The sequence below is a fragment of the Prinia subflava genome, chromosome 8, assembly GCF_021018805.1.
Source record: "Prinia subflava isolate CZ2003 ecotype Zambia chromosome 8, Cam_Psub_1.2, whole genome shotgun sequence".
NCBI lineage: Eukaryota > Metazoa > Chordata > Aves > Passeriformes > Cisticolidae > Prinia > Prinia subflava.
Genome location: NC_086254.1, coordinates 15,444,782 through 15,459,203, shown reverse-complemented (window position 1 = coordinate 15,459,203; position 14,422 = coordinate 15,444,782). Strand labels below are relative to the sequence as shown.

The window sequence follows — 14,422 nt, the reverse complement described above, 5'->3', positions numbered from 1 at the left end:
CAGTCCTGGTTTTTGTGCAGCCACGAGGGAAATTGGGTGAAAATTTCCCCTCAGCATTCTGGAATTCTGTGCAGAGCAGCCGGGCTCTGCTGCTCCACGTTTTCCATTGGAAATAAACTTTTAATTAAAATTAAAATCAGAAGGAACCCCCTGTGCTGCCTCAGCCCATCCCAGTCCTGGTTTTTGTGCAGCCACGAGGGAAATTGGGTGAAAATTTCCCCTCAGCATTCTGGAATTCCTGTGCAGCAGCTGGGCTCTGCTGCTCCACGTTTTCCATTGGAAATAAACTTTTAATTTGAATTAAACCCGGAAGGAACCCCCTGTGCTGCCTCAGCCCATCCCAGTCCTGGTTTTTGTGCAGCCATGAGGGAAATTGGGTGAAAATTTCCCCTCAGCATTCTGGAATTCCCTGCTGCTCCACATTTGCCATTGGAAATAAACTTTTAATTGGAATTAAAATCAGAACCAGCCCCATGTGCTGCCTTGGCCCATCCTAATCCCAGTTTTGGGGCAGCCATGAGGGAAATTGGGTGAAAATTTCCCCTCAGCGTTCTGGAATTCTGTGCAGAGCAGCCGGGCTCTGCTGCTCCACGTTTTCCATTGGAAATAAACTTTTAATTTGAATTAAACCCGGAAGGAACCCCCTGTGCTGCCTCAGCCCATCCCAATCCTGGTTTTTGTGCAGCCACGAGGGAAATTGGGTGAAAATTTCCCCTCAGCATTCTGGAATTCCTGTGCAGCAGCTGGGCTCTGCTGCTCTGTGTTTTCCATTGGAAATAAACTTTTAATTGGAATTAAACTGGGAAGCAGCCCCATGATCTCCCCCAGGGGACAGGGATCCCCCAAAGGGGACAGGGAACCCCCCAAAGGGGACAGGGATCCCCAAAGGGGACAGGGATCCCCCCCAAAGGGGACAGGAATCCCCCCCAAAAGGCACAGGGATCCCCCCAAAGGGGACAGGGATCCCCCCCAAAGGGCACAGGGATCCCCCCCAAAGGGGACAGGGATCCCCCCCCAAAGGGGACAGGGGGGATCTCCCTCAGGGGACAGGGATCCCCTCAGGGGACAGGGATTCCCCCAAAAGGGGACAGGGATCCCCCAAAAGGGGACAGGGATCCCCCCTGGGGAACAGGGATCCCCCAAAAGGGGACAGGGATCCCCCCTGGGGAACAGGGATCCCCCCAAAGGGGGACAGGGATCCCCCAAAGGGCACAGGGATCCCCCCAAAGGGGGACAGGGATCCCCCAAAGGGCACAGGGATCCCCCCAAAGGGGACAGGGATCCCCCCAGGGGGTCTCAGAGCCCCCAGGGTGGGTTCAGCCCCCCTAGAGCCTCTCCCCCAGCACGCCCAGGTGATAAACCACGATCCTCCCGAAGAAATCCGTGCTGCTCCCAAAGGTGATCTTCAGCTTGTCCAGCACCGTCTCCTCCAGCTGGAATCTGTGCATTCCCCAGTGAAGGAATAACGCCGAGATTTGGGATGCCAGACCTGCCTAAGGGGGCACAAATCCCCCCAAAAAATCCCCAAATCCCCCCCTCTCGTCACCCTGGGCAAGGATATTTGCATGGCGTGGCTGTCCTGGGGGTACAGCTCCGATATTTTCACCAGTTCCTCTCCTGTTCTGCAGCCTGGGAAGGGCAAGGGGGGAGCCTCAGCTGCTCCAGGAGCCTCCAGGAGCTCTCCCAAAATTTTCCCTGACTCCTACCAGCAACCACGGCCTCCCAGCTCCTCTTTATTCACCCCCAGAGCTGCTCCAGGTGCTCCCAGGAGCTCTCCCAACATTTTCCCTGATTCCTACCAGCACCCAAAGGCTCCCAGCTCCTCTTTATTCCCTCACAGAGCTGCTCCAGGAGTTCTTCCAAAATTTTCCATGGTTCCTAGCAGCACCCAGAGGCTCCAGCTCCTCTTTATTCACCCCCAGAGCTGCTCCAGTTCTCCCAACATTTTCCCTGATTCCTACCAGCACCCAGAGGCTCACAGCTCCTCTTTATTCCCTCACAGAGCTGCTCAAAGAGCTGTCCCAAAAATCTTCCCTGGCTCCCAGCTCCTTTTTATTCCCCCCAGAGCTGCTCCAGGAGCTCTCCCAAATTTTTCCCTGATTCCTACCAGCAACCACGGCCTCCCTACTCCTTTTTATTTCCTCACAGAGCTGCTCCAGGTGCTCCCAGGAGCTCTCCCAGAATTTTCCCCAGTTCCCAGCAGCACCCAGGGGTTCCCAGCTCCTCTTTATTTGCCCACAGAGCTGCTCCCAGGTGCGCTCCCAAAATTTTCCCTGACTCCTACCAGCACCCAGAGGCTCCCAACTCCTCTTTATTCACCCCCAGAGCTGCTCCAGTTCTCCCAAAATTTTCCCTGACTCCTACCAGCACCCAGAGGCTCCCAGCTCCTCTTTATTCACCCCCAGAGCTGCTCCAGTTCTCCCAAAATTTTCCCTGGTTCCCAGCAGCACCCAGAGGCTCCAGCTCCTCTTTATTCCCTCACAGAGCTGTTCAAAGAGCTGTCCCAAAAATCTTCCCTGGCTCCCAGCTCCTTTTTATTCACCCCCAGAGCTGCTCCAGGAGCTCTCCCAAATTTTTCCCTGATTCCTACCAGCAACCACGGCCTCCCTACTCCTTTTTATTTCCTCACAGAGCTGCTCCAGGTGCTCCCAGGAGCTCTCCCAGAATTTTCCCCGGTTCCCAGCAGCACCCAGGGGTTCCCAGCTCTCTTTATTCACCCCCAGAGCTGCTCCAGGTGCTCTCCCAAAATTTTCCCTGACTCCTACCAGCACCCAGAGGCTCCCAACTCCTCTTTATTCCCCCCCAGAGCTGCTCCAGGAGCTCCTGAAGCCCTCCTGGGCCTTTGGGGGTGGCTCATAAATCACCCTCAACCCCCCTCTCACTACCAGGTTGGGTAAACTGAGGCAGGGCCATCCTCACCTTCCAGCGTGCACAGGCGGCTGGAAAATCCCCCCTGGAACTGCAGCTGGAGCTGCGAGACCCTGACGGGGCTGGGGAACTCCAGGGTGACCCACTGGGACGTGCCCTGCGTGGGGACAACGGTGTCACAGCGGGCACGGGGGGGTCACAGCCCCCCTGTCCCTGTCACTGTCACTGTCACTGTCACCTGGTCCGAGTTCCAGCAGGTCTCCTCGCTGCCATCGAACAGGTGCTGCTTCCCAAAGTGCTTCACGTCCCGGTTCAGCACGGAGCTCACCCTGTGAGGGGACAGTGCCACCAGCCCCGGGGACATCAGGGACTGGGGACAGCCAGGAGGGGACAGTTCCACCACCCCGGGGACATCAGGGACTGGGGACAGCCTGTGGGGACAGTGCCACCGCCCCGGGGACATCAGGGACTGGGGACAGCCTGCAGGGGACAGTTCCACCGCCCCGGGGACATCAGGGACTGGGGACAGCCTGCAGGGGACAGTTCCACCGCCCCGGGGACATCAGGGACTGGGGACAGCCAGGAGGGGACAGGACTCACCCTGCAGGGGACAGTGCCACCGCCCCGGGGACATCAGGGACTGGGGACAGCCTGCAGGGGACAGTTCCACCGCCCCGGGGACATCAGGGACTGGGGACAGCCAGGAGGGGACAGGACTCACCCTGCAGGGGACAGTGCCACCACCCCCGGGGACATCAGGGCCTGACAGGGACAGGAGGCAGGGGCAGGACCCACCCTGCAGGGACAGTGCCACCGCCCCCGGGGACATCAGGGAGTGGGGACAGCCTGCAGGGACAGTGCCACCGCCCCAGGGACATCAGGGTCAGGGGACAGGGGGTGACAGCGGGGGGGGCCGCACTCACCGCGTGGCCGTGCGGGCGCACACCAGGGGCTCCACGGGCATCGCTGCCTGCGGAGAGAGCGGGGCACGGAGGGCAGGATGGGGACACCTGAGCAGGATGGGGACACCAAAAAACATACTGGGGACACCTGGGTGGGATGGGGACACCTGGGCGGGATGGGGACACCTGGGCAGGATGGGGACACCAAAAAACATACTGGGGACACCTGGGCGGGAATGGTGACACCTGGGCGGGATGGGGACACCTGGGCAGGATGGGGACACCTGGGCGGGATGGGGACACCTGAGCGAGATGGGGACACCTGGGGGGAGTGGGGACACCTGAGCGGGAATGGGGACACCTGGGTGGGAGTGGGGACACCTGGACAACACTGAGGACACCCAAAACATACTGGGGACACCTGGACAGCATTGGGGACACCCAAAACAGCGCTGGGGACACTCCAGCAGCATTGGGGACACTCTGAGCAGAGCTGGGGACACCTGGACGGGAATGGGGACCCTTGGATCGTACTGGGGACACCCAACACATACTGGGGACCCCGGGCAGCACTGGGACCCTCGGCCAGCACTGGGGACCCCCGAGCAGCACCGGGGACACGTGGACAGGAATGGAGACCCTTGGATCGTATTGGGGACCCCCGAGCAGCACTGGGGACCCTCGGACACCCCATGGCACCACCGGACAGTACTGGGGACCCCCCGAGCAGCCCTGGGACCCCCGCCCAGCACCGGGGACCCCCGGGGGCCGCTCCCCGTCCCCTCCCGGTCCCGCCGGGGCCGCCCCGCACTCACCGCCCGCCGCAGGAAGAGGCGGAGCCGCCGCCCCGTTCCCGGTGTCCGGTACCGCCCTCGGCACCGCGGGGACGCGGGGACGGCAGCTCCGTGTCCCCCCTGCGCCACCCGCCACCCCCTCCGTGTCCCCCACCCCCGGTCCAGCCCCGCCGCCCCTCTCCCACCGTGTTCCCCCCCCCTGCAAGCCCCTCGCCCCCGGTACCGGCCCCCGGTACCGGCCCCGCGTGTCCTTGGGAATGAGGGGATCCCCCCGCCCTTCCCGGTGCTGGGGGGACCCGGGCGGGGGCGCGGGGGGCGCGGGGACCCTCCCGGGGCAGCTCCGCGGGTCGGAGAGGGAGAGGGAGAGGGAGAGGGAGAGGGAGAGGGAGAGGGAGAGGGAGAGGGAGAGGGAGAGGGAGAGGGAGAGGGAGAGGGAGAGGGAGAGGGAGAGGGAGAGGGAGAGGGAGAGGAGTGCGGGGTGGGAGAGATCCCCGCATTCCTGAATCCCTGAATCCCTGCACATCCCTGCATCCCTAAATCTCCCAATTCCTGGATCCCTGAATCTCCGAATTCCTGGATCCCCACATCCCTGTATAACCCTGCATCCCTAAATATCCGAATTCCTGCATCCCTAAATCTCTGAATTCCTGAATCCCCGCATCCCTGCAGATCCCTGCACATCCCTGCACATCTCTGCACATCTCTGCAGCCCTGCACATCTCTGCATTCCTGCAAACACCTGCAACCAGCATCTCTGATTCCCTGCATCCCCACACATCCCTGCAAATCCCTGCACGTCCCTACACATCCCTGCGTGTCCCTGCTAATCCCTGCATCCCTGAATCCCTGCATCCCTGCAGGGTCCTTCCACAGCCCAGCAATGCTGCACCATCCCTGCATTCCTGCATTCCTGCTCATCCCTGCTCATCCCTGCTCATCCCTGCTCATCCCTGCTCATCCCTGCATTCCCGCTCATTCCTCCGTCCCCGCACCCCCCTGCTCAGCCCCGCGTCCTTTTCCATCCCAGTTCCTCCTGCCGTCCCCGCGTGGCTCCGCATCCCCAATCCCCGCTCCTCTCTGCCCACCGCGGAGCTCCCGGTGCCGGGTGAGTCACGGCGGCCGCGCCGAGGCCGCCTCGGCTCAGTCACCGGCAAAAATAAACCCGGCGAGAGCTGCGGAGCCACCGCCCCCTCCTCCTCCTCGTCCCCATTCTCGTCCCTGTCCCCATCCCTGTCCCCATTCTTGTCCCCATCCCCATCCCTGTCCCCGTCCATGTCCCCGTCCCCGTCCCCGTCCCCGTCCCTGTCCCTGTCCCCGTCCCCATCTCCACCCCAAGGCTCGGCCCCGGCTGGGGACACGCTGCCGCCCGCACACCCATGTCACACACATGTCACACCCGTGTCACACACATGTCACCCGCCTGTGAGCACACCCGCGGGGACACGCGAGACACAGCGTGACCGGTTCTGCCTTCCTCCTCCTCCTCCCTCCCCTCCTTCCCCCGTCGAGTTTCGCCGGAGAAATTGGGTCAAAAACCGCAGGAGCCTCATTTGCCCCCGGGCTAATTGCGCGTCTGGGGACGGAGCTGCCACTTCTGCCACCGCCGCGCGCGTCACCGCCCGCGCGCGCCCGCCGGCAGCGCCCCCTCCTCATCACAGGGACCTTCGAGCCCTGCAACGACGGGAACCGGGAGGATCCCGGTGACCCTCGAGCCCTCGGTGACCCCCGAGCCCTCGGTGACCCCCGACCCCTCTGCTCACCGGGAACCGGGAGGATCCCGGTGACCCCCGACCCCTCTGTGACCCCCCAACCCCTCTGTGACCCCCCCAACCCCTCCATCGCTGGGAACCGAGAGGATCCCGGTACCCTCGATCCCTCCAGCGCTGCAGAATCTGGAACCGAAAGGATCCCAGTGATCCCAGACCTCTCCAGCGCTGGAGAACCGGGAACCGGGAGGATCCCGGTGACCCCCGACCCCTCCATTGCTGCGGAACTGGGAGGATCCCGGTGACCCCCGTGACCCCCGAGCCCTCCATCGCTGGGAACCGAGAGGATCCCGGTGACCCTCGATCCCTCCAGTGCTGCAGAACCCAGAACCGAGAGGATCCCGGTGACCCCCAAACCCTCTGTGACCCCCGACCCCTCTGCTCACTGGGAACCGGGAGGATCCCGGTGATCCCCAACCCCTCCATCACTGCAGAACTGGGAGGATCCCGGTGACCCTCGACCCCTCTGTGACCCCCGAGCCCTCTGCTCATTGTGAACCGAGAGGATCCCGGTGACCCCCGTGACCCCCGACCCCTCCATCGCTGCAGAACCGGGAGGATCCTGGTGACCCCCGACCCCTCCAGCCCCGGAGAACCGGGGATCATCCCCCCCAGCCCCTCGATCTCCACCCTCGGCACCTCCCTCGCTGCCGAGGAACGCGGGTGGCGGGAGCGGCTCTGCCCGCTCGCTCCCAGCGCCCCGGGGAACCCTTCCACCGGATCCGGGAGCCGACGGCGGGGCCGGTACCGAGGCCAGCGCGGGCACGGCTCCGGGGCCCCGCTCGTACCGGGGCCCGCCGTGCCGGTGGCGCAGGAAGGAGCGCCCGGTGCCTTTTGTGCGGCCGGGCATCCCCGCACAAAGAGCGGAGTTGTGCCCCTCGCCGTTAATTACCGGTGCCGATTGATTTCCATTTCCGTGTACAGCCCCCGGGGATGCGGGATTCGGGGCTCGGCCTGTTCCCCGTGCCTTTGTTATTTATCAGAATCCCCCGAGGGCGCAGGATGGGGGTAGGAAGGGTTTGGCACTGCCAGACGTTGTTTGGAATTCACGCCGGGTGACAATGTGGTGGCATCTAGGCGCTGGGAAGGGGCAGGGCGGGGTGGCCGTGGGTGCATCCCGCTGGAAGGGGGTGGGTAAATGAGATAATTATCGTTAATTTTATCATAAGGTTGGTTTTAAAGCCACAAACGGGCCTTTAGTCCCCCAGGGGGCGAGGTCGGTGGGGTTGCTGCGGTGTCCCCAACGGTGTCACCGCTGTCACCGCCTGACACGCGGCGCTGTGAGCAGGTGTGAGGGTGGCATGTGCCGTTAATGAGCTTGGCGGGAGATGCGCCCGGTGTCCCCCGCACGGGACAATTAGCACCCCGGTTAATGAGCCAGCGCGGCGTCCTGCCAGCCCCGCTGCTGGCTGTGGCCGCAGTCAGAGCGGGGCTGGCCGGGCCCGGTGTCCCCCGTGTCCCCCGCCCCAAAATCACCACAGGGCGAGCTGGTGGCATCACCACTGCGGGGATTGCCGTGTCCCCTCCCGTGTCCCTCCCGTGCCCTCCGTGTCCCCTCCCGTGTCCCCGCTCGTGTCGCAGGTGCGGGCGCTGCCCGAGGGGAAGGAGCGGGTCCGGCTGCCGGAAGGGGAAGGGAAGGAGGCAGTTTCCATGGAAACCGCAAATAAAATCGATGCACGCCGCCGGTGGGTTCGGAGCGAGCCGGGCCTGGCCAGGGCCAGCACCGCGGGGACACCGCGGGGACACCGCAGGGACACCGCGGGGACACCGCGGACGCTCCGGTGCCCTCCCTGCGGGGCGCGGGTGGCGCCGGGGTGAGGGGACAGCGACACTCCCGGTTCCCTCGTCCCCTCCACAGCCCCGCCCGAGCTGTCCCGCCCGACTCCAGCCCGGCAGCTCCGCCAGGACCGGCCGAGCCGCCGCTTCTCCCGCAGCCCTCCCTCTGTCCGTCCGTCCGTCCGCCCGCCCCGTGCCGGTGCCCCGAGCGCTGGCCGCAGCTGCGGCGGCGGAGGCCTCGTTAATGAGCTGCAGCCCTGATGAATGTGGCAGCTCTCCTGGAACGGGCTTCATTAGGCGCCCGCGGGACCTGAGCGGAATAACAAGCGGCTCCGCGGGGCTCGGACGGGGTCCCCCCACGCACCCCGCGCCTCCGGGCCCCCCTCTGCGACCCTGTCCCCTCGGCCGTGGTGCCACCACCCCCAAAGCGGAGCAGCTCGGGACGCTCCGGCAATGCCACCCCCCCAGTTTGGCTCTGTCCTGTAGGGGACAGGGGGTGGGCCACCACCCACCCACCCCTCCGTCCCCATCGGTGTCCCCACACGTGTCCCCACGCCGCGGGCTGGCGTTGTCACCCGTCTATTGTCACGACAGCAAGACCTGGCTGAGACCCACCAAACTCATGTCACCTGTCCCCTGGGGGGGTTGGGGACAAACCAGGGCGCTGCTGGGGCTGCGGGGACCCCCCCTCAGCCCCACAGCGGCCCCGCAGCGGGGGTCCCGCGGGTCCCTGCCCCTCGCAGCGGGAGCCCTCGGCGCTGTCGCCCGCACCCCAACCGCTCCCCGCGTCCCTGTCACAACAAAGGAAAACATCTCCGGATGGAAACCGCGGGGAGGGTCGTCACGGCAACACTGCTGCAGGATTTCACCAGAATCCCCGCGTTCCGGCCTCAAAAAGACGCGCAGCGCCCGCGCTCCCCCCCGCGCCGATCCTGCCGGGGCTGGGGCCCGCGGGGTGGCACCGAGGGACGGGGTCACCCCGGCCACGCTGTCCCGGGCGGACTCGGGGCTGTGGGGGTGACACGGTGACAGCGGGCCCTGCCTCGTGGGGGGCAGCTCGGGGCTCTGGGGGCGACGCCGCTGGATGTGGGAACTCACCCTGGCACCCCGCTCGGTGCGGGGACCCCACCCTGGCACCCCGCTCGGTGCGGGGACCCCACCCTGGCACCGCGCTCTGTGCAGGGACCCCACCCCTGGGCACTGCACGCGGTGCGGGGACCCCACCCTGGCACCGCTCTCGGTGGCAGGGTCCCCCACCCTGGCACCCGCGCTCGGTGCCAGCGCCGCCCCTGCCACCCTCGGCAGAGCGTGGGGGGGTCCAGAGGGCGACGAGACCCGACGAAGTCACCTCCCAGCCGGCGGGAGGACACCGGGACGCCGAGCTGGTGCCGGTGGAGGAGCTGGTGGTGCCGGAGCAGCTGCCCGGGGAGGGGGACAGAGGTGGCGGTGGCACCCCGGTGGCCCAGCGGGTGGCTGCTGTGACATTCATCGCTCCAGACGAGAGCTCGGCTCGGTCACCGCTGGTGACACATCCCCGGCGCCTCGGGGTCCCCCTGCGGGGTGGGCCGGGGTCCCTTTTTTCCCAAACTTTGGGTCCCCTGAGAGGCTCCATTGGGGCCTTTTTGGAGGGTCGGGGTCCCTTTCGAGCCTTGGTGGAGTTTTTTGGGATGGGGGACGCGCGGGAGGCGCTGGGGCCTCCCGACATTCCCGCAGGGGATCCGGGGTGAGCCCACCTGATCCCCGACCCGCCGGAATTCCAGGTGGAATCCAGGCAAGGCGAGGAGCGGGAGGGAGGATTTGGGGCTGCAGGTGTGGTGGGGGCACCCAGGTGAGGGGACCCAACCCCACGGACCCCTCCTGGACCACCCTGTCCGCTCACCAACCACCCCCTGCTCCCCACAACCCCCAAAACCACCCCCGGGGTGCCTCTCCAAAGATCCGTGGGGGCGCCTGCATCCTCCGGAGCGGGAAGAACCCGGGATACAAACCCCCCCGGGACCCTTCCCCTAACCTCCCTTGGCAAAGCCCCCTCGGGGGGTGACCCCTGTCCCTGTCCCCCACGCTCGGGCACCTCCACGGGGCCGGGCCGCCAGCTGCAGCCGCATAAAAGGAGGGGAACAGAGGAGCTCTGTGCGCCGGCAGCGCCGGGCCCGTGCCGAGCATGGGGGGGCTCACAAAAAGGCAGGAAACGCCACCGAAAGTCGGGCCACAATGGAGTCGGAAATGAGAACTTTGCTCTCGGGTTTCCACGGATCCATCCTATGGGCGAAATGGGGAGGGGGGCGCTGGGGGATTCTCTTTTTTTGTTGTTTTTTGGGTTGTTTTCTTTTCGCTGCCAAGTCTTGGGAGACAGGCTGGCATTCTTCGGGCACCGGCGGGAAGGTGACCCCCCCCCCAAAAAAAACCAAACCCACCCCCCCAATAGCTCAGGGATGATTTTCCTCCCTTTTTTGGGGGTGGTTTCTGGTAGCGCAGCTCTTTGGAGAGTCCACCCGTTTTTTGGGGGGGCTTTTTGAGGTCTTTTTCCACCCGCAGCATCTTGCAGCCCCCCGCCCCCCATTCCGGCCCCGTTCCGCTGTGGGGTGCTGGGGGTCGCGCCCTGAACGGCCCAAAGGAATTTGGGGGTGTGGAGGGGCTGGAAGGGGCTCCCCTTTTTGGAAACACGCCCCAAAAAATCCCTCTGGATCCCCCCCTCTCTTCCTGCCCCCCATTACAGCGACCCCCCCCACATCCTCTGAGGACCCCACCCCCTCCGCAGCCCCCCCAGCTCCACGGACCCCCCAATTCACCTCTCGGGGACCCCCCCTCATCACGGGGTGCGGGGTGCGGGGGGCGGCCCCGCTTTTTTGGGGGGGGTGGGAGGAGGGGGGGGTTGGCCCAGGGTTTTTTTTGGGGGGGGCGGCGCATGCGCGGCCGCCCCTCGCCCGCGCCGGGCAGCGCGGAGCGGGCGCGGGTTCTCGCAGGTGCGGGCGGGCGGCACCGGCGGCACCGGCGGGGCGGGAGCGGGGCGGGGGGGGGGGGCCGCGCCCGCCGCCAGCCGCGATTGGCCCGGCCCGGCCCGGCTCGGCCCCCTCCGGGGGGGGCCCGGCCCGCTGCCCCCCTCTCCGAGCCTCGCTTTTAGCTCCCGGTGCCGGCGGGGGGTGCTCGGTTCTACCGGCGGCGATGAGTCCCGGCGCGCCCTGAGCACCGAGCAGGTACGTGAGGCACCGGCACCGGCACCGGCACCGGCGCGGCCACGGCAGGAGCGGGACGGATCCGCGCTGGGGGCGCGGTGGGTGCGGGGCCCGGTGGCGGCCATGGGGACGGTGACAGCGACACCGGCACCGGTACCGGCCCCGCTACGGCGGGAGAGGGCTGGATCCGGGCTGGGGCCGCGGCGGGGGCTGCAGGAATGCGGGGCCGGTGGCGGCGGCGGGGACGGTGACACCGGCGCTGGCACCCGCTGCGGGGACCGCGATGGGGGCGGTGACACCGGCAGCGACACCGGCGCCACCGCGGCAGGAGCGGGACTGCGGGGCTGGGGGGGCCGCGGGTCCCGGCGGCGGTGGCGGGGACGGGGACGGTGACAGCGGCACGGTTGTGGCAGGAGAGGGACAGATCCGGGCTGGGGACGCAGCGGGGGTGGGGGACACCGGGTGTGGGGGGACACTGAGGGTGCCGGGGGTGGCCCTGGAGCGGGGGGAGGTGCTGGGGACACTGAGGCGACAGCGATGGGGGCGCTGGGGTTGGGGACACTGCGGGGATCGGGGGCACTGGGACAGCTGGACAATGGGGGCGTGGCCACTGGCGCTGCGGGGACACCGGGACAGGGGGACACCGGGACAGGGGGACACCGGGACAGGGGGACACCGCGAGGACCGGAGCCCTCACGGGCTGGGGATCACCGGCACCGAGGACAGGGGGACACACGCGGCTGGGGACAGCGGGACGCGCTGCCTTGAGCCCCCCAGAGGAGCTGGTGGCCAGGGTGGCCAGGGGTGGCAGGACAGCCATGGGTGCCACCAGGGTGTCACCTCCCTGCAGTGCCACAGCCGGGGGCGCCTGGGCCACCTTGCCGGTGACACCGGGAATGTCCCCGCCACGGGGGACAGAGTGCCACGGCAGAGATGTCCCCGGCGCGGGGACACGGCGGGGTGGGCGGATGGATGGATGTGGGTGCGGAGAGGGCTCGGCAAACCCCAAAACCGGGGGGACAGCGGGGCCAGGGCCTGGATCCGTGCCAGGCCCGCCGGCCCGGGGGTCTCCCCCCGGTTTTGGGCACCGGGAGCGGGGTCGGGGTCCCCTCTCAGCGTGTGGCCGGGCCACCGGCGGGGCTGGCGGTGTCGCCGAGGGCTCCGAGCGATGCCGGCCCCGGGGCTCCCGGGGAGAGGCAGAAAGAAGGGCAAAAACAACAACCAAAAAAAGAATAGATAAATCCAAAAAAAAATTTAAAAATTAAAAAAAAAGGAGCAAATTCTAAAATAAAAGCTGCAGACTGTCTGCCTAATAAAAATCGCACCCGGCAAAGGGCCCATATTGGACGGGATCTCAGTTTCCCGAGGTGCTAATTTATTCCGGCAGGGCTGGGGGGAGCGGGAGCATCACGTTGCCTGTGAGATGTGACGGCAGCGAGGTTTGCAGAATTCCTTTGTTGTGGGCAGAGAGGAGGGGACGCCGAGCCGGCCCCGCCGCTGGGCTCCTGCCACGGCCGCGCAGCCCCGGGGGACACCCCCGGGCCACCCCCGGGCCACCCCCGGGACACCCCCGGGCCACCCCCGGGCCCCGCTGGGGACACCGCGGCGCTGGGAGGGAGGTGGGTGCCGTGGGGAGGGGGCGTCAGGGGTGCTCGGGGTTAGGGGTGGGGGGCGCAGGAGGAGCCCCCCGGGGTTGGCAGCGGTGTGGGGGACACGTCGAGGGGGTGGCACCGCTGGCCGGAGTGACCCGCGGGGACAACAGAGGTCATGGGGGCTGCGGGGTGCGTGGGGACAGCTGGTGGCGCTCACGGAACTGCGGTGCCACCAGGGTGGGGACACCAATGTCCCGCTGCTGCCCGGGTTGGTGGGCAGCGCCTCCTCCGTGCTGCCACCCTCGCCGTGTCCCCAGCGCTGTCCCGAATGTCCCCTCTGCTCCGTGCGGACCCCGCGATCCCCTCCGAGCCCCAGCCCGGGCTCGGGGAGGGGTGGGGGGCACAGGTGACCCCCGAACTGACCGGGTGGTCCCGGCGGCCTGTGTGGAATTAAGCTCCGTTTCAGCTCGAGCTAATCACTGGCGCCGGCTTTGCATATTCATGAGCAGGATGAATTATTCATGAGGTGACAGCTAGTGACAGATGTGACAATGTTCGCCCGGGTTTGGGGGGGTTTGGGGGGGCGTTTGGCACCGGTGTTATTTTAGATTTCTCTCGTCTGCCGTGGCCCCGGTGGGGCTGGGGCGCCGCGGGGACACGCGTGGCCTTGGGGACGTCACGGTGACACCGCCCCCACTGCGGGGACACCCCGCCGTGAAACCGGGGCCTCGGTGGCCGCGGTGGCCCGGCCACCTCCGTCACCTCGCCACCCCCTGTGCCACCCCCACTGGTCCCGCTGTCACCTCCGGGCGCTGCGTGGTGACACCGACAGGGCCCAGCCCGCGGCTGCGCTCCCTGGGAATCCCGGCTGGATCCTGCCTGGGATCGGGGATCCATCCCAGGCCAGTCCCGGTGTCACGGCCACATCCTGACCCTGCCGTGCCACTCTGGGCTGCCTCAATCCAACCTGGATCCTGCCTGGGACCCCGGGATCAATCCTGGGCTGGTCCTGCTGGCATGGCAGGGTCGGGATGCGGCCGTGCCCAATCCCAGCTGGATCCTGCCTGGGATCCGGGATCCATCCCGGGCCGGTCCCGGTGGCACCGCAGGGTCAGGATGTGTCCGTGCCACCCCCAGGCTGCCTCAATCCCGCCTGGATCCTGCCCCGGCCATTCCCGGGGATCCCTCCCGGGCCGGTCCCGGTGGCACGGCCACATCCCGGCCCTGCCGTGCCACCCTCCGGGGCTGGGCCGTGGATCCCGAGCAGAGGGGAACGGTCCTGCCCCGGGGACCCCGCCCGGCTGCGGGGACCCTGCCAGGGGACACCGCGGGGTGTGGTGGCCCCGGCAGGGCTGGCACTTTCCCCGGTGTCACTCTGTGCTGACCCCGGCAGGAACTTTCTGCTGGCTCAGCCTCTTACCGGGGGTCCTGTGAGGGGCAGGGGACACGGAGGGGGCAGAGCCGCGGGGAGCGTGTCCCCTGTGTGTCCCCTGCGTGTCCCCTGGGCAGCGGGGACAGCCGGGTGTCCCCAGAGCGGCAGCGCCGTGTCCT

The 14,422-nt window shown here is 66.9% G+C and overlaps 1 protein-coding gene across 5 annotated transcripts; it reads right to left on the bottom strand.

The window, feature by feature from the left end:
* Window positions 1-102: 102 nt before the first annotated feature.
* Window positions 103-4,641, bottom strand: NR2C2AP (nuclear receptor 2C2 associated protein). 5 transcript variants are annotated; one of them, XM_063403550.1, is made up of 7 exons: window positions 4,586-4,641; window positions 3,792-3,878; window positions 3,369-3,398; window positions 3,107-3,218; window positions 2,920-3,025; window positions 1,562-1,629; window positions 103-1,442 (listed from the first exon to the last, which is right to left on the bottom strand). In XM_063403550.1, the coding sequence occupies exons 2-7, from the start codon at window positions 3,830-3,832 to the stop codon at window positions 1,326-1,328; spliced, it is 474 nt and encodes a 157-aa protein (XP_063259620.1). In that variant the 5' UTR covers window positions 3,833-3,878; window positions 4,586-4,641; the 3' UTR covers window positions 103-1,325. The 5 variants fall into 5 exon arrangements, with proteins under 5 accessions (XP_063259620.1, XP_063259619.1, XP_063259618.1 ...); XM_063403549.1 differs by lacking the exons at window positions 1,562-1,629; window positions 4,586-4,641 and adding an exon at window positions 3,976-4,579 and having other exon boundaries at window positions 103-1,440; window positions 3,792-3,918; XM_063403548.1 differs by lacking the exons at window positions 2,920-3,025; window positions 3,369-3,398; window positions 4,586-4,641 and adding an exon at window positions 3,957-4,579 and having other exon boundaries at window positions 3,107-3,197.
* Window positions 4,642-14,422: the final 9,781 nt, after the last annotated feature.